At 39.7% G+C, this 24514-nt stretch overlaps 1 protein-coding gene across 6 annotated transcripts in view; it reads left to right on the top strand.

Annotated features, from left to right (window-relative positions):
• The window catches only part of LOC112465135 (segmentation protein cap'n'collar), a 97064-nt gene that overhangs the window by 25401 nt on the left and 47149 nt on the right, over positions 1–24514 (top strand). For all 6 annotated transcript variants that reach the window (XM_025032549.1, XM_025032553.1, XM_025032540.1 and 3 more), the window contains exons 2-3: positions 6449–6616; positions 12498–12573. In XM_025032549.1, the coding sequence (XP_024888317.1) occupies positions 6449–6616; positions 12498–12573 (244 nt within the window). The remainder of the gene's footprint in view (positions 1–6448; positions 6617–12497; positions 12574–24514) is intronic.

Here is a 24514-nt window from a genome sequence, read left to right as displayed (position 1 = left end):
ATGCATCACATTCTTTTGGCCAATGATTCGCTCTACCGTTCAATAGGTGTACAGATCGGTCAGAATGGTATCCATTAGCGGTCAGTACCTACATCAAAGTGTGTGTCAAGTCATTCATAAATATATACGAAAACTGTATAATTTATGGATCTAACACATCGTTAGATTTTTCGTTTGCCTTTTAGGGGATCATTTGTTTCATAAAGATCTTTTTGTTTGCGCATGCAAGAAAGGTTTTACCTAGAAAGCCTTTCGTTTTTTGTGAAGAAAGCACTTATTCTGTGCGAATTCTATGGAGTCTCATGGGACACTGTGCTATTTCACTAAGTTTGGTCAAAACTTAAAAACGTTGAATATGAACGTTACAACATGAATCGCATATAATGAACGTAAATCTTTCCAATAAATTACTTAAATTTTTTTTAATTTTTGATATGTTGAATATTATTATAAGCATTAAATTATATTTTTCTTAAAAGAAGTTCTAAAACTTTTATAGAAAAAAAATGTATTATCCTTTTTGTGCAAACGAAAAGATTTTTACGATGAAAACCTTTTTTGCGAAGAATGCACTAACGTGAGAATTCCATGGGATCGCAAGCATTTCACTGAGTTCGGTCAAACTTTGCGAACGTTGAATATGAACGTTACAATGTGAATAGCATAAAAATAAAAATAACATAATGAATACATGAATACAATTCTTTCTAATAAATTACTTGGACTTTTTATTTAAACTAGACACTACAGACGCGCGCTACGCGCGCGCTATTTATCTTTAACATTTCACTATTAACCCTATTATACACAACTGTCAAAATATACAATGACAGCTGCAAATGAAGTAAGCGCAGCAAGAAAACCAATCGGCATCGCGGAAAAGCGGCAACAATAAACTTCACATCTCCTTTTTAGAAAAGGATTTTTGATGTTGAATATTATCATAAACATTAAGTTATATTTTTCTTAAAGAAAAGTTCCAAAAATTAATACGAAAAGAAAGTCTATCTTTTATTCTACATTTTTTAATTTTGATTTATTATTAAAATTTTATTTAACACAAATGTATTTTAATCTTAATAAAATACAAATACATAGAAATATGTTTTATCTATGAAAAGACAGCAAGCTGTCGGTTTATCAATAATATACCTGGTCAACTTAAAGGTAGAATCATTATTAGGTCTTTTTATTGTCCATAGTCAAACAAATCCATAGTCAATTCTGAATGGGATTCACTGTCGGCAAACAGTGTGATATTCCCAAAAGGTAATTCATCAATTATATATAAATGCCGGATTAGAAGAAAACCAATGATATTAAGCAATAATGAGATTAGCAATACATTTGTAAAGATCTTTTATATATCGCCCAAAAGGACGATTGGCTTTTCGTTTATTAGTTCCACACTGAATGAGAGAAAAATTTTTTGAGAGGTTTAAGGAATCGATAATATCCGTTTCGAATTGATTGTCCTGATCATTTAAATCTGGATTTTTCTCTCAGTGCACTTACGAGACGCTCGTAAAGCAGTTACTTATATTTTTTACAATATTGTCGTTTTGCGCTATTTTATAAATTAACGATTCACTAAAATGTTATTATTCTTTTTATATGTACAGAACAGTCAAGTAATATAATTCTAGATCATCTTTTTCAAGAATCGAGATCTTTTATGTGGAAGTTATAACTTTTGAGTAAATAATTATCATTAAAAGCCATATGCTTTGTCGACAATTGTAATAATCTAGCGACAAGAAACATAGCTAGAAATAATTGAAAAGTAGAAGAAGCTGTCTAAACTGCACAATTGAAAGATAAATAAAAAAAAAACAATAAATCGTTAATATGATTCGCTTGAATGGTTTTAAACGTTTTAGAAGAGATGCCGTGAATTAGGACAAGTGCATCGACTCGCACGAAAACTAGAAAGCTGCATTGTCATGTTTCGACGACAGTGGTTTTGCTTGACGAAGAAAACATTGTCAAGAGTCGCAGATATAGACCATAGTGTCTCTCATTATGTCAATTCAATGGCGATATTTTTTACGATTCTTAACCGTTGCACGGTACGATAATTAGTCAAATACCACAAAAGAACGGATTGTATTCCCGGATGTGCCTAATTATCTTTATTTTGACAATTCATTTTGTTTTAATTGCAATTGACTTTTGAGGTAATACAATCAGCGTGAAACGCTGCTAAGCTCTACTTATTATTCGTCCGAAGTTGCGAACAAAAAGTCGAACTTGATCTTTTTGGACTTCGCAGACTGCAATTATGTTTACAGTTACAGAAAATCGAACGTATCGCGATACCCGGCTATAATTAACTCGATACGCGCGGCGATAGCTGGCGAGCAAAGATTCGTCTTTGCGGTGAGAATCGCGGAAATAACGGGAGCGTGTTGCATTGCACCTGTTCTAGTCGGACGCAAAAACAATTGCTTTTTCCGAGATAACTCGCGGAGATACGTTTGGTGCTCGGTGTATCGAAGCGGTTTCGCCATCGCGGTTTCGAGAAACCTATCCGCGACACATCCGATTGAATCGGAGGGACGGGCGATGCTAGATAAAACGGTGGTCGACCATTACGAGCCCACCTCGTGTAATTACTGATCTTCAGATATATCTTCTGCCTTCACGTCGTTGTTTTGTGCGCGGCTCGGTCTCACCAGGTTTCTCCGATCGAATCGTATTACCGGCACCATTCATACTTTTGGAATTTCAAGATATCAACCATTTTCGATCAAGTAGTATATCCTATTCTTAGAAATTACATAATTACTGACACGGCGATTTACATTTTCGAACTGTGTTTATAGATTCGTGCGATAAGATAACGAAATTTTTAATCTGGCGAAGATACGTGACAACTATTGCTTCATATATCATCAGCTCCTTTCATTTCGAATATAAATTGAATATAAATTTTCGCCCGCAGAGAAGCACGGGACTGGCCACAATAGCCGGCCGTTGTCGGAGATCGTTTCGATCGGATGGTCGCGGGCGCGAGTCTTTTTTCGGGACTCCGGTCCAACCCGCCGATGTAAATCGAATAGAAATTGAGGGCGTCGATATTCGATATATCGGGGCCTGTGTATGCGGACGAGCGTGTGCATCGCGCTGCGCCGCATGGCGTGCATCGTGGATCGTAGCGCGGCGCTGCGCGTATAAAACGTGGGCCGAGCGAGAGGTAACTCTTGACATCGCGCCGCGGAGCCCAGCTGTGGGCGCGGCGGATATCCCGCTGTGTCTCTCCAACATGGCCGACGTCATACGCACACCCACGCCGTGTCTCTCTTTCTCTGCCTCCCACTGACCGCCGATCTCCCCTTTCTCGATTCTCGCCGCATCGAATTACACGGTCAGCGAAGTAATTTACAAAGCTACACCCGCGCGAGAGCGCGCCGCACGGAATCGTATCCGTTACATCCCTCCGCGGCAGCGGCGCGGCGCCTCGGCCGCGGCCTGCGCGCAAATTCGCGATCGTCCATAACGATACCGTGAGATTAATGGCGCCGCGGTCCCTTTGTCTTTGGCCGGCTGGGGCGCGTCGACAAACGTAGTCGCTGATTAATTAAGAACGCGAGAGAGCGCAGTAATGGAGGACTGAAGGAAGGGTGATATTCCGCGATCGAGAAAATCACGTCGCTATCTTCTAGCTTGGCGTTCGCAAATGCATAAACAACAGTTTTACGAGTTGAAAACTTCTACCACTAAAGAATACATTATGTATTGTATTTTTTTAATGATCCCTCGAAAACGTTATGGTCTTCTGGCTGTAAATACCTTTTGGTCTCTCGAGACATCATTCCTTCGTCGAGGGAAGCCTCAGTAAAAGGAAATATAGGAAAAACGATGTTGAATAATGAAGGGACTATTCTGGGACACTAAACAGGCCGCGATCGAGTTGCTACGCTTGTCCAGCGCGAAATAATCAAATCTAATCGCTTCCTGATTCAATTGTCTATTCAGGGCATTGCGCGAAGAGCCTCATTCCATGTCCTTTCTCGTGTAACGTTTTTGACAAGAGTCGCGTTACGAGAGCCGCGGCTTCTTCCTCCTGGACATACACGTCGCACTTACGTGCTTGTCGTATGAATGCAGCCTGGTTTCCTGTCTCGCCGATGCTTCGACAAGAATCGAGCCGTTTTAGCCCACGTGCATGTCGCTGACGAAGCGAAAGCTATTGCTACAGTTTCAAGTATCGGCATATCCGCGGTATGGTACCCACGTATGAGAACGCCCATGAAGCACCGTGTATAACGAGTGGTGAATACAATAGAAATGCCTGGGCCCTAAACACGCGTTCGCGAACAATAATTGACGCGGAAGTACCGCGGAAAAAGCCTGCCGTTCGGCCGAAGACGTAGAACTCGCGTATGTCCCTCTAGTCACTTAATCCGTAAACATGGCGGTTCGAGCAAACGTTACGCTTCGGCGTCGGTTTATCGGTAAATGGGGAAACAGCGAACGATGAGTAAGCAAGGACTGCGAAAGGCAATACACTAGTATATTTTCAACAAAATCGCGATTTATATACTAAAATACAACTCAAATTTTTAGATATATATATATAATAGATACTGTCTTAATGTTATAGCATCAGGAATAAAAATAAGAAACTTAAATTAATATTACATATTGCATTATTAGTACATATTATATGGCTTTTATAATTATATATTATAACATTTGTGTTTTATGCAAAAAATTACTTTTTATTATATGAAAAGGGTTTATTACTTTTCCTACAAAAAGAAATACTTGGAAACGTCCTAACGCCCGCACTATCGCTAAAAATATTGTAATCTGATGTATTTTTTAAGACCATAACGATTTTCCCACGGTACTTACATAAACTGGCGCATAGATCGGTCTCCTTCCGAACATGTTAATCGTTTCATGTATGTGCCGCGAGTTCGGAGTGGGTTTTAGATTGGCGAGGAAAATCCGTAGATTGGTTAACAAGGCTCAAAGTACGAACTCGGCGAAATTGGCTCGATTAAAACCCACGGGGCAGCTGCCCCGAGGATTGTGCCCCGTCATGTGATTGGTCCCTTCTCCCGGGTCCTTTCTTCGATCTCCTCCATTTCGAGATGCATCGATACTCGACCATCATTAATCATGCACTTTTGTACACACTCGTCGATGGGACTCCCTGCGAGGGACATCCGAGACGCAACAAAAATGAATCTCGGAGATCGAGACTGGGCCTGAACGGCGATCGAGGCCAGATGTTATTAACTTATGTAAAATAAACATAAACGAAAGCGCGCAGGGCACTCCGTTGTGGAACATTAATCGTGCGACTTTTAGAAGGATGGTAGCGATATTATGATTACTTTGCGCAACAATTTTATTTTAATCGTAAGCGCTATCAGGAGCGCATCGTAAAATTAAATAACATATCGGATATGCATCTTAATAAAATGAATTTTAAAATTAATTATCGTGATCCTCCTGCAAAAGTTTTCAATGTCTACACTGTAAAAAAATTGTGTAAAATTACATGTAATTTTGAGACCCACTATAATAGGTGTAAATTTCCACACATTTTTAATTTGTGTAATTGTAATACAAAATTACTTTTTCCTTCCGTACTGTAATGTTGTAAAATTACAACCATTATATTGTATAATTACAACTACTAGTGGGTCTCAAAATTACCCACTATAATAGTTGTAATTTTACAAAATTTTTTTACAGTGTAGTCTCTATTCTATACAATACATATACAATAGATTTTTCATTTTCTCAAAGTAAATGTACACCTGTTAAAAGTTTCCCTCGTATACATATACTTAATAAAAATATTATGTTAAAGTACATGTTACAACACTGAGAAAAAAAAATCGTTGATTCAAAGAAATATTATTTAATTTAACTAAATGCAGCGGTCACGGGCTGTCAAGCTAACATTTGTTAATTCAAAAAATATTATATTGAAATAAATTCAGAATTTCTTAATATTACTCACGTATATTTGATTTAAATATATTAATATTTGCATTAAACAAATCACTACAACTAAACGAGTTTAGTCAAATTAACAACATTTTTTTCTCAGTGAAGTTACATTAAAGTTATAAGTATAATGTTCTTTAATATCATTTCTGGGGCAAAAGATAAGATGAGTATCAAAGAGTTAAGTATATCAAAACGAGACAAAACTTCCACCCGTATAACTCGCATCTATTCGATTTGCATTTAAAATGAAACCCGCATATATTCGTGTAAGATAATGAAAAGAGGAAAGTGTGTTACAGTAGGAACATTTTGTTTTAAAGGATTATGCGTTAAATTAAATCAGCGTGAATGTAAATTATTGTTGCATTATATCAATTATTGGAGCTTCGAATTAAGAAAGGGAAAACAAATAAAATTAATAAGTACGAATAATGTTGATCTTATATAATAATATCACGTGCATTCTTGATTTCAGGATATGGACCTAATTGAGGTTCTCTGGAAGCAGGATGTGGATCTGGGATTCACGCTGGTGGAGCCGGCCACGACGCCCACCAAAAAGCCGTCTACATCGGAAAAAGAATCAGCGGACGAAATCGAGAAGCTGAAAGCTTTAGAAGCTATTAATGCCACCTATCAGAAGGTACGAAAAGGCTTTTTTTACTTTCTTTCTTTTCGATTAGTATCTTGCGCTATTCGAATTTTGCATTGTTCATTTTTTTTGAAATCGCACGATTGTGCGATTTCGAGTTGTTTCGGATTCCCAATTACAGCGTCTAACGAGCGATTGTCTCTTGAGAATGCGCCGCTTTCTGCTTTCACGCATGTTAGAAGGAAGCGTTTGCTTCCTCGGACTCAATTTAAACGTTCGTTTCTCCATATGCCAACGGGCCCATTGATGTCTTCCTGTGTCCTCCGGACGATTATCGCAGATAGAAAGCTCCGGACGTGCACCTGTACGTTAAAGAATGCCTCGCGACGTCGCACGTATTCCGTTCTGCCTCTCGATAATCGCCGACCAATTGGATTGTGCGAATAGGAAGCGACATTCCTTGCGTGACGCTTCAGAAGAAAAAGACTTCCAGATTTGGCTTCCGGGCATTTATGCACATGTTGATAAACATTTCAGGATTATTATTTTTCGTTTTCTTTCTTCAGTATCATTATAAATCATATTATTATATTTAAAAAAAATGTATTTTGACATTTTAACAAGAATATTAAGCTAATCGCGATACGCTGAGAATACAAATATCAACAAAATACTGTGTCTAGATAGATTCATATCGATTCGTAAAATAGACGATGATGCATCAAACAAACATGACACTACTAGCTCGATCAACAGTGGAATTCGGCGCTCGGGGTGGTTATCTCCTTGTCATCTCTTCATCGTGCGTTACCGCGCAAAGTTTTTTTCAAGGGATATGCGCATCCGTCCTGAAACGTCAACATACTCCGAATCTTTCGCGAACTTTAATATTTTTTTTTGTTTCGAGAAATAGTATTGTTCTCTTATCCTGGTTCTTTAGCGCGTGGTTTCTGCGCTCATAATCGGTCGTAGATGATCGATCTCGATCGATCGGAGACACTAAGCCGCCTCAAATACGTAGCGGCTATGTTCGGTAGGCCCAAAGAGAGATTAGGAACCATATCCCACGCGTCTTCTCGGATATAATCTCGGCTGATATTCCAAGTCTGGCTCGTATCGATCATCGATCTTGTCTCTCTCAAGTTATACGCACATCCGAGATATCTTTGTCTCACGGTGTATTATAGTCGTGTCCCACGAGAAGGCAGATCTTCATGCAGCAGTTGTTTATCTTTATATAAAGATTCTGCAGTTTCTTCCATAGATTTTAAATATTTTCTTTTTCAGTAGAAATTACGAGACAGATATCATGAATAATGTTACACCTGCTTCCGTTACTATCGAGAAATGATAGTAATGGAATTGACCCTTACTTCTATTTCACCGAAAAATTGATTAAATCTCTACTATTAAAATACTTACAATTAGAATAATATGCAATTGAAAATAAGAAGAACAGAATATTGTTTCGATATCTACATACAATGATAGGGATTATACAATTTATTCTTTAATAGCTTCTTTCATTAGCAATGTAAAAGCAAGTCTTTTAATTCTGGAACTCGACTATCATCTTTAAATCAATTTATTTTAATTTTCTAACCGTGAATGTAATCTAAAGCTATATATGAAAAATGCAGGCTCTTTAGCTGATTGGATCCCAGTTGATTCTCCTCGTGCAAGTAAGTTTTTCGATACTGATGATTTTTCTTCGCTCGGCGTGTTTCGGTGGATGGACACGAGGCGCATTTAAGTATCCGGCAGATTCGAGCCTACGAGATCTCATCCATACGATGGTCACCGACAATGACGCTGCATCGACGTTCTGGGCGGGTAGCCCATCAGACTTCTCGACGTTCTTCGTCTCCCTCTCTGTCTCGTCCTCTCTTCATCCGCTTCTTCGCTTCTCTCTTCTTCTCACGACCTTCAGTAGTCTCGGCGTTCCTTCTTCTTTCTTTATTTCTTTCCCGGCGTCGCTATGCGCCGCTTCGTCTCCATCGGCCTCTTCCTCCGCGAAGATCGCATTGTTCCAGCGGGTTCTATCTTTGTGAGGGCTCGCCGCCGCCTCGAGAGCCCAATAACACGGGGAAGACCTTCGATCCCGATCGAAAGCCGACACATTGATCCGAGACGCGATCCGCGAACAGCTGAGAACAAAGAAGAGTCCAGTCTCTCGTCTTCTCCCTCTCTGTCTTGCATTGCGACAGATTATTGACAAGCATTGTTCCAGTGTCTGGCCACAGAATTGTTTTAACTAAAAAGGCAGGCAATGACTCAAAATCGACGTGACGCTGTCAGAAGTGATAATGAGAAAATTTCACTATGCATATCTTCTTGAATTGCATATTATTCTTCCTTTCTTGAGAATTTAAAATTAATATAATTCTGGCGAGTCCAATTTTACCGATATAACATTACTGGTATAATATCTTGCTTTAATCTCTTTTTTTTAGATATGAATAATTGAAATTGTATATTGAGACATATAGCTTCATAAAGATTTACGACTATCCAGCTTTAAGGTGAACAGTGCAATGAAAACACTATAAATGATCCTGCCACGTAGAATATTTGTCAACATGTCGTGCTATTCGAGAACGACGTTGATGTCGCTAGGAAGAAGCTTCTTCCTAGGCAAGTGAATTGCTGTAAAGCACGTTGCATGTTTCTGTTGTACAATTATCTCAAGCCGCCGTGACTGGCAGAAATTTTTAATCCAGAGCCAAGATTTAAATGATCGGTGCACGTCGCGGCGACAGGCTCCATTAGAGCGACTCCGTCTCGCTGCGAAATGGGAATGAATTATGGAGGCGTTTAGAGGGACGTCAATCTAGAAAGTAGGAAAGAGGAAGTTCGATCGAGCGATTCAGGATGGAAAGCATTCGTCGCGAAGACAACAAATTTTTCCATGCTTAGCAGACGTGGTCACGGTTTGTTCCCCCTCGCGTATACACGTCTGTTTACTTTCCGTACACACGTCTCTCGGCTGGTATCGTCCATGCAAAAACATTATCGATATCAATTAAAAATACAAAGATCCGTCGATCGCATTTAGAAAAGCAACAACGGAAAAAGGTCGTATCGATGTTCCTGTATAAATACTCAACTTGATATCTTGATCGACATTCGCTTTATACGTATGTATGATGGAGATGCTCTCGATACGTCGTCGCTACATTGCTAGATCGCATGTATCGTTGCGCGTTTTCATCAGTCTGAGATGATTCGTAATTATTGGGCGAAGAGACGCCTGCAACAAACACGATACAAAGCCCGATCAATTTCCGCTTACAGCACCGGCTTGCTCCGTTAAGTTGTTTCAACGCGAATGCGTATATCGCGCAAGATGAATCGCCGCAAGGCACCTTATTTCCGATCGTAGGAGATCGCTTTCTCGAGCTGTCGTGACTGACGTGAATTTTTAATTCATCGACGCGATTCAAATGAAGCGAGTTCTCCTAGGCGACGGGCTCCATTAGGGGCGACTCCGTCTCGGTGCCAGGAGCCCGAAGACGGTGGCTCGCTGGGAGAAACGCGACGAGAAGAGGGTCGGATCCATGCCGATGTAGAAGGAGGATCTCGACGAAAACAACAGATCCTCTCGCCCCGTCCTCCATCCGCGCCGAGTGTATTCATAAAACCATCAAAATGGCTAGCGTTCATTTGTTCCTGCGATGTATCCGTGAAGCCGGCGGGGTCTGGTAAAATGATAGATGTACGCAGCATCCCCCTCGGTACGAAGGGGCGCCATCGACGGACCTATCGGAGCGGAAGAGAGACGGGGCCAAAAAGGACGAGAGAGAGAGAGAGAGAGAAAGAGAGAACGATGTCGATCCACGAGGCGTTTCTTGTATGTAAGGGAGAAGGAGAGACAGCGGATAAAGAGAGAGGGGTCTCGCGAGCCAGAGAGATTGGAGCACTCCGGGAGGGGTATTCCGAGGGACGTATTGATGGTCCTGGAAATTGAAAACGCGCCCGGCCAGCCGAAGTGGGTTTGGCTTCCTTCTTTGTCCCGATTGTTTCCGTCGGCTGGAATTTCGGAGCAAAATGGCGCTCGTGCGGTGATATCAATGATCTAGATTATCGCGTTTTAACATCTGACTTCCGGAGCTGTTTTTTTGGAAACTTATTCATCTTACTCCTTACGAAGCGACTTTTTTGTCCGCGGCATTATTAGAATATAATTCCTTTTTTATTACATTTTTATGACTAATAACAGTAATAACTAATAAGATATTGTATATTTTCTTCTATAAAATTGTTAAAATATTTAATTATTGTCGAAGGTAATATTTTTAAATATTAAAATTTCTATTCTTCAAGATACTTTACTTACAAGTCGAAATAAATTCAGAACGACAAGTCACAAAATGTGAAATGTGTCGCGAGTTACATACGATTCGATGGCAGCGTGACTCGCGCCATATCTTCAACGACCGCGATATACCATATTCAATTCGTATTTACTCGCGGCGATCAAGGCTGATTTGAATTATGCTTTCTATCCGCGCGCTGGTCCTTGTAAGGCGGTTGATCGGGGCAGACAGTCGTAACAGTTCGTAAACGTTAATTGAGAGCTATGCCAGCCATGCAAGTCCGTATCGCTGACAGGACCTCCATTGTCGCATCGAGGGTTGCGTCGTCGAGCGGGACCGACGTTTCCTTCGAGAGTCGAAAGAGATGACGTTGTGGGCCCAAAATAAGGCACATGGCTATACGCGTTCGTGACTCTTCAAAAATATTTTAGGACCGCCTTTAAGATGCATGGACTTTTAAAGCTCACGGAGAATTTTTCAGGTTTTACTCAATATTACACAGGATATTCTTTAAATTCTAGAGAAGGCATCTATTAAGGAAAACATTACGTTTGTACGATAAGCTGCAACATCTGTTATTAATCCGGAAAAAAAGTTTTCACGATATTTCACGATATTTCTAACAGTACAGTGATGAAGTGTTCGTTTTTGTCTCGCGCGAGTTCGATTTTAGGGCGCTAGGATAGATTGAATTTCGTATTCATAACTCTGTAGAGCTCACAGTGCAACGCACCACTCAACAACGATACATCATATCGTCGAATGAAAAAGTGACCGGAGCGTAGGCAGAGGGATGAAAGATTCGAGAGAGAGAGGATGGCAAAGGGAGAGCGGCGAGAAAAGAAAGAGAGAGAAAGGGAGACGGATTTTGGCGGGCGGGAGAGAGATAGTGAGCCGGTGGTTGTGGATGGCCGCTATCAGGGACTCGCTATGATTAATGATCGAGTACAATACTGTTTTCATTAAACTCATTTCACTGCAGCTCGCATGTACCGCCGCGCTATGGGCGACCTATGGCCCGGGGGCATACGCCCGCCCTTGGGCCCTTTTTCACGTTGGCGGTAGGGTCGGTCGGTCGCTTGATTATGACGTCTCCATAAGGCTCGACCTTGGCCGTTTCGAATAGGCGCTCGACTGAATTCGGCCATTGTTGCGCGAGCTTCATCTCAAATTCGTCAGCTCCACGGATTCGTAATCATCTTTGTTAAAATTACGTTTTGTGATCGAGCACCGGGTACACCGATCACATCTCTCTTCGAGAGTCTCGCTTCACGAGAGCCGGGTCCTTCGCCCCTCTCCTTGACACCTCTCAGATGCGAGAACGTCGTTAATTACGGTCAGCGCTCATTACACCACGGCGCTACTCTTTCAATCTAATTTTCTAGCTAATTTACTGGCCCCTCGTTACAGTTTATTAATTGATCAATTATAATTAATATGCTGGATAAACTTTACTTTTGACAACGAGTCACGTTATTACAACATTTTTCGCCTCGTGAGATATCGCCCTATACTTTTGCGCATAACATTATCTCTTTTGAGAGATAATGATTGCAAAAATATGATAAATCTGTGATAAAAATCTTTTGTTCGATCGAATCTATCGTTATTTTTAGGATGATGCCAAGGAGTCCGAGCCGCAGGAAGATGATCCATGGGCAGGACTGCCTTACACCGTAGATCTTGAAACTGGTAAGCTTATTTGCGCTCTTTATCTGTTATCTTTTTCGTATTTACGTAAAACTTTAGTAAAAAAGAAAGGGTTTGATCTATTAAAGGCGATATTGTGTGATCGAGCTATTTTATAATCGGAATCAGCGTTCTTTTAATTCGCCTGTGCATCGATCGCAATTTTTATCTTGTTGCGCGTCTATCAGAGATGATCGAAATCCCGTTTTCGGATACCAATTAAAAAGTCAGTCGGCGCACATGCTGTGCATGTTTCATGTTGGTCCGTGTGCCGGCAAGAACAGCTAAATACATCTGGCGCTCGCGGCTCTTTACGTCGGAAGCGTATCGAATTAATGCGGCAATTTGTAAGAGCCAATCCGAACATTCACTATAGTCCGAGCCTGCCGCACCTGGCCGCACCTTTGCGCGACTAATTAGCATAAACACGCCGACCGAATGCACTTCGCCTGGCCATTCCTTTGGAAATACACCATATACCGTGAAATATCTCATCGCCATCCATCATGAAAAAAAACATATAATTGAAGACATAGAATTTTAAACGCGTTAAATGCCAAATTATAAAGAGTTTAATTACATTGTAAAAATTGTATGTGACCCTTAATAACGATGCTTATAATCGGAAATAGTAGAGCAATTAAATTGACCATTATCGTTTTCCATAAGTAGCAATCATAAAATAATCGAAGGTTTATGTTTATGTAATTAAATAATTGATCCGCCTGGAAATAGAGACCAGACGTAATGTAAGATCAGCAAAATTACCGTGCAAATGGAAAATGTACGTCACACCACATATACATATATAACAGTTGGATGGCATTAATAGACCAGAGGTTGCATCTCATTCCCTTTTTTTAATCGTTTCTTTGGCATTCTTGCCGCGCGCTTTCTGTCGCATAATAAAAAGGGAGGTAAGTACGTTAGCGGCGAGAAATGTTATGCGACACGAACTGCATGTGGGAGAATGTCGAGGACACTCGCGCGAACGTCAGGAGCGAGAGAGATGGCAGGAGACTGTAACGAGCGCGCATGCAACGCGCCGCGGCATCTACCTGCATGCCAAGGTGCACTTTGTTCAGGTATATAACTACGGGTTTCCAGGCAGGCAGGTTCCAGTTCCGGAGGACTCGAGGCTGGGGAGTGGCTTCAGGAACGCCCTCGCTACCTTCCTCCCTACCTCCCTGCCTTTCCAACCCCACCAGCCTGTCCAGCCCTTCTGTCGGGTTCGGTTCCCCCTCTTTTCTCTTTCTCTCTCCCTCTCTCTCTCTCTCTCTCTCTCTTGCTCTCTCTCTCGCTCTCTCTGCATTTAATTACTTTGCGCTCGACAGAATATACGCCTAGCTACGAGACACTCTGCGTCGAGCGTGCTATCAACGGTTGACGAAGGGCTCGCTTGTTAAATTCTCCTTAGAAATTCATAATATCGATGCCGTTCGTACGTGACTGCGAGGATTGTCTTAAAACAATTGACAATTTTGAAAGTGCTTGAGCACCAAGGAAAATGTTATTAAACGTTATACTTTCATATTGATATTGGAAAAATACATTAGATATCCTGGCAATAAAATAAATTCGAAATTATCTCCTTACATTTTTCTTAATCTTTAAAGAGAAATTGTTTATATTATGGTTATACTATGCCTTTTTTTAAATTTTGTTAGCCGTAGTACGATATGTAATTTGTCCGCATCTCAAAAATAATATTGAAAAACTAATACCAGCGCAATAGAGCGCTATGATTTGAAGTATTCCTTCGTTTACGATGACGAAATGAATTAATCGGACAGTGCGGTAATAACTTTTTGAGCAGAGAATGGACCAAGAAGAGCAGCAGAGCTCATTACGCGGTTATCTCGTCGTCGATCAATCGAGATATTCGGCGCATGGCGTATATGATTAATGAGTTACTAGACTAATACATAAGAAATTCTTCCATCATCCTTATTCTGTAGGGCTTGATGGGAGAAAATGGTGATCCGACGTAATATAAAGCAAGAGAGCTGCGTAATGCGTGCGCTAAAATAGAAATGGCGAATTGATGACTATTAGAAATTAATTGTAAATTTGAAATAGTTGACGCGAATCGCGATGCAGGTCGTAAAACTCATACACTTGTGTGAAATCAAACATTTGTGGGAAAAGTTATTTACAGCTAATCTTCATATTGCAATTAGGATATATGTAACCGTTATTACATATTAATATATTTGTTTTAACACGTATATATTCTACATTTATATAAGAAAATATATATAAACATAATTAATATGATATTGCTTCTCTCCTGATAATTTGTTTAATTTGATTTTAACTTGTTTAATATTATTTGTATATTAATATATTAATGTAAATTTATCTTAACTTTCAGTCGCTGTGCGGCTTTAATTTTTCCATGGCAAATTTCTAATAAATAAGAAAGTCTCACTCCCCTCAATCAACACTAAGATTACTCTGTATTAGTTTCTAAACATAGATTAAAATGGGCAAAAGTATATTTTACTGGAATAATAATAAAAGATATTGAGAAATCCTACATTAAAAGGAGTAACCTTTGAAATGTTTTATATTAAAAAACAAAATAATGGCATTAACCTACAAGAGACCACATTAGATCTTTGTAATGATTATTATTCACCGATTGTGGAGAGATTTCTACATACTTGACATCTTCTGTTTATTTTTATTTATTTAAGGTTTAAACCCTCTCAGTTATGTGGAAGTCTCCCGACAATCGGTGAATAATCATTACAAAGTTTAATGTGTTCTCTTGTAGGTTAATGCGATTATTTTGTTTTTTAATGTAAAACATTTCAGAGATACTTTTTTTAATAAGATTGAAATGTCTGTAATCTGTGTTTGTATTGTAAAGTTACTTTTTTTGTTTTTATATATCTTACTTCAACATTGGCGTTTTTCTCTTATTTGTTTTATATTTTAAATTTGATTGTATATCTTGAGAGCGTATTTCTTGTTTTTGTTAAGCAATATTGTTTCAATATGAATTTTAGTTAGTGCTTATAATATTTAAAGCTAAGAATATTTATTATTAACTCTTACACAAAAACTTGCGAAAAGTATTGATCTTTGTCTATTCTTTCTATAAAGTAATTGTTATCGTAAAATTTATTTTTAAAAATTTTGTGACGCTTAGAACGCAAGCTGCATTGGTATTTGCATGAAAAATCATTATGTATTCACAGAAGAATTTCGTGCCAATCGTGATATCCGCACGCGAGATAGGTAGTTTGAAATGAAAAGAAAAGAGGAATAGATGAAAGCAGGCAGCATATACGTTACCGCCGCGGCGCAAGGTGCTTGTACCAATTTGACGAAGCATGATGGATTATACTGTAAGTCGCGTGTAAAAAAATAACATCCACAGAATAAATTATCATCGCATTGTCTCGAGCGCGAGCGCATTAGAGACCCTTGTTATGTCCATGCAACGTATGATGAATATGTCTCAACTAAATGTATTATATAGGCTCGTTTAATGCGTTTTACTTGGCCGGTTTGTTGCACAATTATCGAAAATACTTTCGCACCACACGCGGTTCGGCCAAGGTGAAACGTATTTTGAACGTCGGAACTATTATCACAGACGTATAGATCTTAATTGTGATGGTGTTCGCGATCGGTGATCGACTGAAATAAACGTAACTCGACCGGTCCGCTCGTGATACTTTTATATTTATTATTACGATACGTCTATGCGAGCGGAAAGGTTCGAATAATCGCGTAGCCGACTATTAGCACCTTCGATACTGAATAACCTTTATCGAGATCGACGTTGCGCCGAGAGATCGGTTTTCGTTACGCCTCGTGAGATTCAAGTCGTGTAATGGGCGTTCAGCCTCGACAACTCCGCCTTCTTAGATATGCCCGCGACATTATCTGCGACTGCGGTTATACGACTAGAAGAGAATAAACTACACGAGATTATCGCGCAGAAACTCTATATAAAACCAAAACAATTTGCTGATCGGTCGCATTCACTAGATATTGAGTAATGTTACGCAAGGAACGTTTATTAAAAAATAAGAAACTAATGTAGAGGAAAGAATGGCTTTTCAAGTAACAAAAGGTGGATTTACGAAGTTTTTTATATTTTTTTAAATGAATTTGCAATGGCATTATTCGATCCCTGTTGATATTACCACATTAGCAAGCATGATATTATTTATAAAATTGAATTTCTTTTAGGTGAAAATTTGGCTGTTAAATAGAGGATATCATATGCGATCACAACTAAATGTCTGCCGATTTTATATTGATGAAAATATATTTTTATCGTTGCTGCTTAAGTTCATAAAAGTAATTAATGCTGTTGCTTCTAATAGTATGTTGCATAATTTATGATTAATAGTAATTTTTGCTATTTTCTTTTATTATTCTTACAACGGAATGGAATCACGGAAAATTACAATTTTATTATTGATATTTATTTGCTGATAATACATAAATGAACAATTGAAGTAATTAATATTGTTATATTTTAAAAGTAATTTATTGTAATATATTTAATATTAATTTTATATTCGCATTTTAACAATTGTTTAGTTAAAATTAATCAACCAAAAATTCATGCACATTCAGCTGAAAATTATACAAAACAAGCTATTTTGAGTGGTATATTATGAATAATTCTGTTTTAATATGACGTATATACATGGTATTTCCAATATTATTTCTCAAATTAAAAATCTTTTTAGTCCGAGTAAAAAAGTGTTTAAAAAACGCGTATTGTTAGATGAAGATCAATATTTATGCTTCTGAACGTGATGTAGTCGATGGCAATGTAAACCCGCATTTTAAAACAGAATTGAATACGAAATTCGCGAATATTTTGCGTCGTGCTTTAACAAAAAAGCATCCATCTCGTAGTATAAAAGGCAACACAATTTCCTCAATATTTCGGTGAATCGAGGGAACGAGCTGTATATCGATACGAGTTGTAGAGGGACAGCGAAATTGGGATTGGTGGGGACCTCTCGATGGAAACGCATGCGTGAGCGCATAAAACTGAACATCTGCCACGTGCGCGGGCGGCGCATAGTGCGTGGATTCGTGCGTGGACTGAAATCACGAGGGGGAAGAGGGATAGGAAGCATGGCCGCATCCGCCATGCGCGGCCGCCCAGGCGCGATCGACTAATTTTCTGTCTATCTCCAATTTCGATATCGGGATGCTAATCAGGAAAGAGAAGCCGTTAGAGAATCGCGCGTAAAATAGGAAAGGCCTTATCGAATTTCATTACATTATATTCATGAAGTTCAGAGGTGAAATGAATCAATTCTCTCTGCGAGTAAAATTGAGTTTTTTTCGCTGTTCTAGGTGAACTCATTAAAAGTAGTGCGCGATTTTATCCGTGAGCTTTTTATCCTTTATATAATAAAAGCGTTATCTCATGTCGTTATGTAATTCTTATTACACAGAAATAAACCACAGAGTGAATAATATCTAAACTTGCAAAAAATTATTTTATTTTTTTATTTTTTATTTTCTTCAACTATGGAAGATTTTGAAAGTTATCAAGATAATTTACTTTTTGATCGTGAACGTATGTGAAACGTCAAGATCAAAGATTGGTCGATTTATTTTATTTCTTAATGCCACAATTATATCGCAATTATAATCATGATGCTCTCATATTGATGAGCGAATTAATAAAAGCTTCACGTCGACAAATATAGAAAGATGATATGAAAAGGATAGAAACAAGAGAATGCAGTCGATAGCAAGAACCGATAGACGCAATCGATAGACCGCGTAGTGTTAATTTCCGCTTCGATTCGTCAAGGATCCGGGGAGGGAGAAAAAATAATATCCGACTATCTCCACGCATGGCAATAGCCGTGACCAATTCCTCCCGAAGTGGATTTGGAATTAGACGCGGGAACCCCACTTCGGGGACCGCACTCCACTCCAGATCGGGTACTCTGCGATTCTCGAAAAACTCCTCCGTCATCCTTCTTTTCGTGTAACTGCAAAAAATCAGCTTCGAATATGATCCCCTCTTTTTCGTGCCCTACTTAATCTCTTAAAAAAGACTGAACATTTTGAGAATTGTGACGGGGAACAAATGCGCGAAGGATCAAAGGATTTTGTGTAACAACAAAATTTCTCGGAGGAAAGCGATGCCCCAGTTTGCGGCAACTCGTTGTTCGGCGGACAATTTTTAGGAACGCGATTCGATTCTCCGGCCACGTCCCGAGAGGGAATCAATATTTGGAGCTGTGCGTGTTCCGCCATGTTAGTCCAGCTATGCCAGCCAGCGGCGGCCCCCATGGGGGATGTGTCTGCGAGGGCAGCTGGCGAGGCGTATATATGGGGGTTACAGGGATACTCGGAGCCATGACTTGCCACATCCACCCCTGTAACACGAGCACGCACCATTACTCATATCGCGGCTCGTTGCACGCCACGGATTCGGGACGAATCCAGGAGGGCACTTCCAGGAAGCTTCGGGATGAAAATAGGCGGCAACAATAGCCGCGACGTCATGTCTAGCTTCATGCCAGCGTAATACGTAACACAAAAATATAATCGTGCCACTATATACAATATGCGATTTTTATAACGACTAGACACTACAGACGCGCGCTACGCGCGCGCTATTTATCTTTAACATTTCACTATTAACCCTATTATACACAATTGTCAAAATATACAATGACAGCTGCAAATGAAGTAAGCGCAGCAAGAGAACCAATCGGCATCGCGGAAAAGCGGCAACAATAAACATCACATCTCCTTTTTAGAAGAGGATCCGGGCATAATTAAATTTAATAATCTACGCAAGATACCACTGTGCTATTTCTTTATAAAATTTGTTTAAAAAGCCTACGTCAAACTATTAATGATCCAAAGCATTTTCTCTTAGAAAGGATTTTCATCTGCGCTCAAGCACTCATATCGCGACTCGCAATAACTGTAGATGAGAGAAAACGTTCGACTTTTGCGACGTATACCATATTGTGCTTTTGTGCATGTGTTAAACACACAGAATCGCGCGAGAAACTAACTAACTAACTAATTAAACTGTAAATTCCACCATCCTTCGGTGAAAACCGGCCGTTCGTCATGCGAAACGACGATGCTCGAAATTATCTCGCGAATATCTCACCGGCAGCGCAGAACATACAAGCATTATCTGTAATGAAGGCTGACATTGATAAATACAATTGTAACAATGTATTATGTTTCACAGTATTCCGCAAGCCGAGTATACGAATGCCAATCGCAACGTTCGGCGTAATTATATCTGCCCGGATTGGCCGAGCCGACACCAATTCTTCGTCCGAGCACTTTAATTAATCCCTTCGTTAATCTCATATTAATAAAATGGGATACGGGGAGAGAGAGCGCCAAGCGAGAGAGTGGCTATAGAGCGTCCATTTTAAAGCCGCGTCGACGTGCTCAATAAAAGGGCCGGGATTCCTTCTCGACGAACACGAGCGGTTGCTCTCCTCCGCTTCTTCGCCACGTCCTTCGTATATTTCAAACGTTTCAATCCTATCGGCGGATTAAAACATTAACATAAAACTCGTATTAGAGTCAAAGCTGCACAGAGTCGGAGATGACGACAGTCGCCAGTAACGATGAAAAATTAAGTCCGTGGCACCTTCTCCTCTCTTCCTTTTAGCTTTTCGAAGTTCCCGCCGCCATACAATAGAGCTTGTCTACAGTCTGTAGAAGTCGTTACCTGGTTGAGATCGTCTCTACGATTTTGTGAGGTTTTTTGCAAATCATCCTAGGTTTTATAAGCGACCGACGTTGCCTCGCAGCTCGTCGAAACCTCACCGAATTCGACTTTCGACTTCTGCTACCGGATAATAACACACAACGTTTCTTCAGAGGAAATTTTTTTTCCTCTCATCCAACATTCATAATCGTAACGATATTTTTCGAGCTATCCGAGGAAATTGTAAATTACTGAGAACATCAGAATTGACTGAGAACCGCGCGTATCTTTTTTTAAATAAATGCGCATTTCGTACAACTTAAATATTTCTATTGTTGTCGGATAAATCATATTAAAACATGAAGTGTTCTTGACTAAGCTGGCTAAAACACGAACTCGAGTACGGGGAAAGAATGCAAAGCCAAACATTAAATAAACAAAAGAACGCATTGCTAGTACACCGAGGCGAGGTTCTTCTGGTAGAATCGTGTTGGTTTAGGATAGATATGTATCAGACCGCGTGGGTTAAGGTCAGCCTGTCACCTCAAGTACCATTAGCCCTTTCTAGACACCCTCTCCGTTCTACCTCCAACCTGTCATTAATGCATCAAGATATTTTTTGTCGACGGACTTTCCTGAGAATCTCTCGCAAGCAATAAAACGAACGGCTATTTTGTATCAATCAGACATCGGAGTGGACTATGTATAATGAATGCAATAATGGTACACGTACGTAGATACTTATTTAAAAGGCGTACTTGTTCGCAATTTTAATCACAATATTCATTACAATTAGTCATTATTCTTAAGAAATTTAATAAAGGAAGTATCTATCAAAAAAGAAGTCCGCAAAATCGCTAGCCCCATTGCTTCTTGACATAGATATGTTGAATATACGGAGATATAATGTAAAACCAGAAAAACGAAACGTAAATTATGCACGTTAAACATTTGAAATATAGACAATATATCAAGATAGAAAGTTTTTCTTAAATCAGTTAATAAATAATTCTATACTGAATACACATGGCGTATTAATTAGACAAATTTTTTCATGAAATCCAGCAATAATAAATTTCTCCACTTGTCTCCAGAGGAGACGAAAGTTCTTTCACATATGAAAAGTATGATAATAGTTAGAGATTGACCGATTTAAAATCTGTTTTGTCATGTGGGTTACTATGTCCCGCGGAAGAATTCGTGCATCACCACAACTTGCAACAAGGAACTTTGGAAGCCAAACCGTTATAAATCAGCATTCGTGCATGAGTTAGACTACGAAACAAGTACGGCGACAAAAGTTGCTGTATTTGTATGAATTCAAATATGTATATAAATTAAATATTGCTGTCGGAAATAAGCATTTCTACATCAAGTCCTATTTTTGTCAAGTTAATGGACTCATTGAATTTATACATAAATATATTAGCGAAATGTTTCTCATTTAAATGTTAAAGGTCTATTGTCAAAAAATTATTCTAATCGTGGAATTCAAGTTTCACCCAAAATGATGCTGATTTGTATGCTGCAAGTCTTCCAGCGCAGACCGCGTTTATTCTGGACGTAAAGTCACGATAGCATCTGTCTCTCAAGGCACGTTTCTCGCGGGCCAACGCTCGACTTCGCCCGCTTTTGCGAAGTGCCCGATAAAACTCGGGTTTTATTGGACAGGCGACGCGTTACAAATATTCTATACGAGGTACTGCTACGAGCACTTTGCTCGGCGCGGTACCTCTACTTTAGACGATAAGGGGCATACCTGAAGGTAGCACCGTCGCTTCGTGTCTGGCCGGTTGGCGAACGCCTCCGATATGACGGAGCTAAGCCGGAAGGAAGATAGGTAACGGGAGACGAAGTTTTCGGAAGTCGAAATGAGAAAAATGCACCTTCTAAGCATGACTCGACTACCGCGTGGCTCTCGTGGTGGACGCGTGGCCATCGAAAAGTGCAAGCTAGACACGAAGAGAGAACGTCATACTATGAGGTGGCAACAATGCTCATTGACGGGCACCACCAGATCGAGAATGACTTGTATGTATGAGGTGTTAGCAAGGTTTCTGACCTCGTTTTCAGAATTCTTCCTTGCGTACGAGCGCCGTCTTGATTACCTTGCTCTTTCTGCGCGGCGAAACGAGAAAATTCGGATTTTGCGATTGCCCGCTTCACGTTTAACTTCGCAATCTTAATTTGTCTGTCTTGCTGCTTTTAATTTGATTTTAACCGCGTGTACTAGTCGAAATAAGTGATTTTTTTTGTCATTTAATAAATTACAACGGTAAAAGATTCACTTTCTTCGGTAAAATTAGCCGTGCTTTCTTACTATTTTCTTAATTCTGGACTAAAAGCATCGCAGTAATGTAAGATGTAAATATATCTTATATATCTATCGTGCATGCATTTTTATTTCCAAAACACGGGTCTATTAACTTTAATCATATCTATTACACTGTTTGACGTATCTCTTCGTGTTTACTTCCACGATTACCGAACCGTGTCATGACGTATTCACGGATCTGCAAACTGTTTGCTCGAAAAGAGAGGTGTGACATCGTTTTTGTGAGCGTATTCGATTACGCGGCATGTCCGTTGTCTGAGCGATGACCAACGTTTTTCAGCCGCCATTATTCCCTTAATTACGTTACCTTACCGTGAATTTCGACAACCGACTACGTTTTACAATTGCCGGTACAATTTACGCCTCATTGTTAGTCAAGATGGCTATCGGTGTCCGAAACTGATAAAGCTGAATGCAACCGTGAAAACACTTAAACTGTACAATTCAGCTTGTGTAAAGTACTCTGCTTTTATAGATAACGGGGAGATTTTAAAGGGGGATTTAAGGGGAGATAGAGAAAAGCGTTGGAAATTTTGTGCGATACCAAAATAATTAAATGTTACGCTTTTCAAAATGTACGACATTACTACTGACTTATACTACTATTCCGTGGTCAACGATTCGTGTATCAATCACCACCCCGGAATGATGAAAAGTGATTGCGCGTAATTTTAATTTCCGACGGTAAGAACGATGAAGAATTTATCGCTTTGCACATCGTTGTATTAAGTGTTACGGAGGTAATCGCCGAGTCAGATGTATGCTAAAGGAACAGTAAACGGGTTCAGGCCACTTTCCGACGGCGTGTTACTATTGAGCGCGCTGTTGAATAATAAACTCGCATTACGCGTTTGACGAGGAAACGAAGAGAGAAAAAAAAGTCAAAAGGAGCCGTGTCGGTGTCAGCCGACGTTCCAGAACGAGCCTGGAATATTGGCGGAATATTGGAAAGCACAACTTCATGCGGCCACTATTATTTATCGGCTGCACAAGGTGTCCCGCGGGCTGCGTTCTTCAGGACAATTCCGCAGGATCGACTGCGTATTGTTACGTTACAGTTTTGTCGATGGCCCTATAGTTCGTTCGCGGCGGCATACTGGCAGATACAGTGATTTGCACTTATTGGTTAATAAATCAGCGCTATGGCGCTACGTTTGCCATTAGGTGCCGATATTCTTCGACATATTCATGATGAAGTGACGTTGGCATGGTAAATTGAAATAGCGTCACTCTCCTCAATAGCCCGGCTCGAGCCGCAAAATATTGTCCGTAGGAAACGACGCGAAACGTTTCAGATCTTGATGATGGAAAGTAGTCATTGATAACGAGTCAAGTTATACTCAAGATTGTGGCAACATTTGCGTTCGGCACGATCTTTTACGGCACACTTATTACACGACAAGATATCGGTAAATCATGCACTTCCTTCTTCCTTCCCATTCTGAAATAATTTTAATTTACGAATTTAGGGCGATTATGATAATATTGTAGTATGATAATGTTATTACATTTTTTTCTGATATTATTTACGGAATTAATTTATTAATGTGCAATATTTTTTATGGAAAGAAAACATTTTTTATTACATTATGGATTCGGGGAAGAAGTTACGCTCTACTTAATTTATAGAGTTTCCCGGCTTTAGTCGATGACTTAGCTATACGAAAAATTGCTTAACTGTGTCGTTGTCGCTGACGATCAAGGATTGTCATGGTCACAAGGTTTATGCATTCATCGGAGACCTGTAGCCACTGTCAAGCAGCCTAGAGTGCGCATAATAAGTTTACTGACCGTATCGGTGGCAATTATGAAATTATTCCAATATATGCCGGCAGATCTCGAACTGTGTTCGAATGAGAGTGACGACACAAGAATAAGGGGTATCAATGGAGTGGGCATTTGACAGGATTTAGATAGCA

This window comes from Temnothorax curvispinosus, unplaced genomic scaffold (assembly GCF_003070985.1).
Source record: "Temnothorax curvispinosus isolate PA1 unplaced genomic scaffold, ASM307098v1 QBEX01001498.1, whole genome shotgun sequence".
NCBI classification, from domain to species: domain Eukaryota; kingdom Metazoa; phylum Arthropoda; class Insecta; order Hymenoptera; family Formicidae; genus Temnothorax; species Temnothorax curvispinosus.
This window is presented reverse-complemented; position numbering and strand designations above follow the sequence as displayed.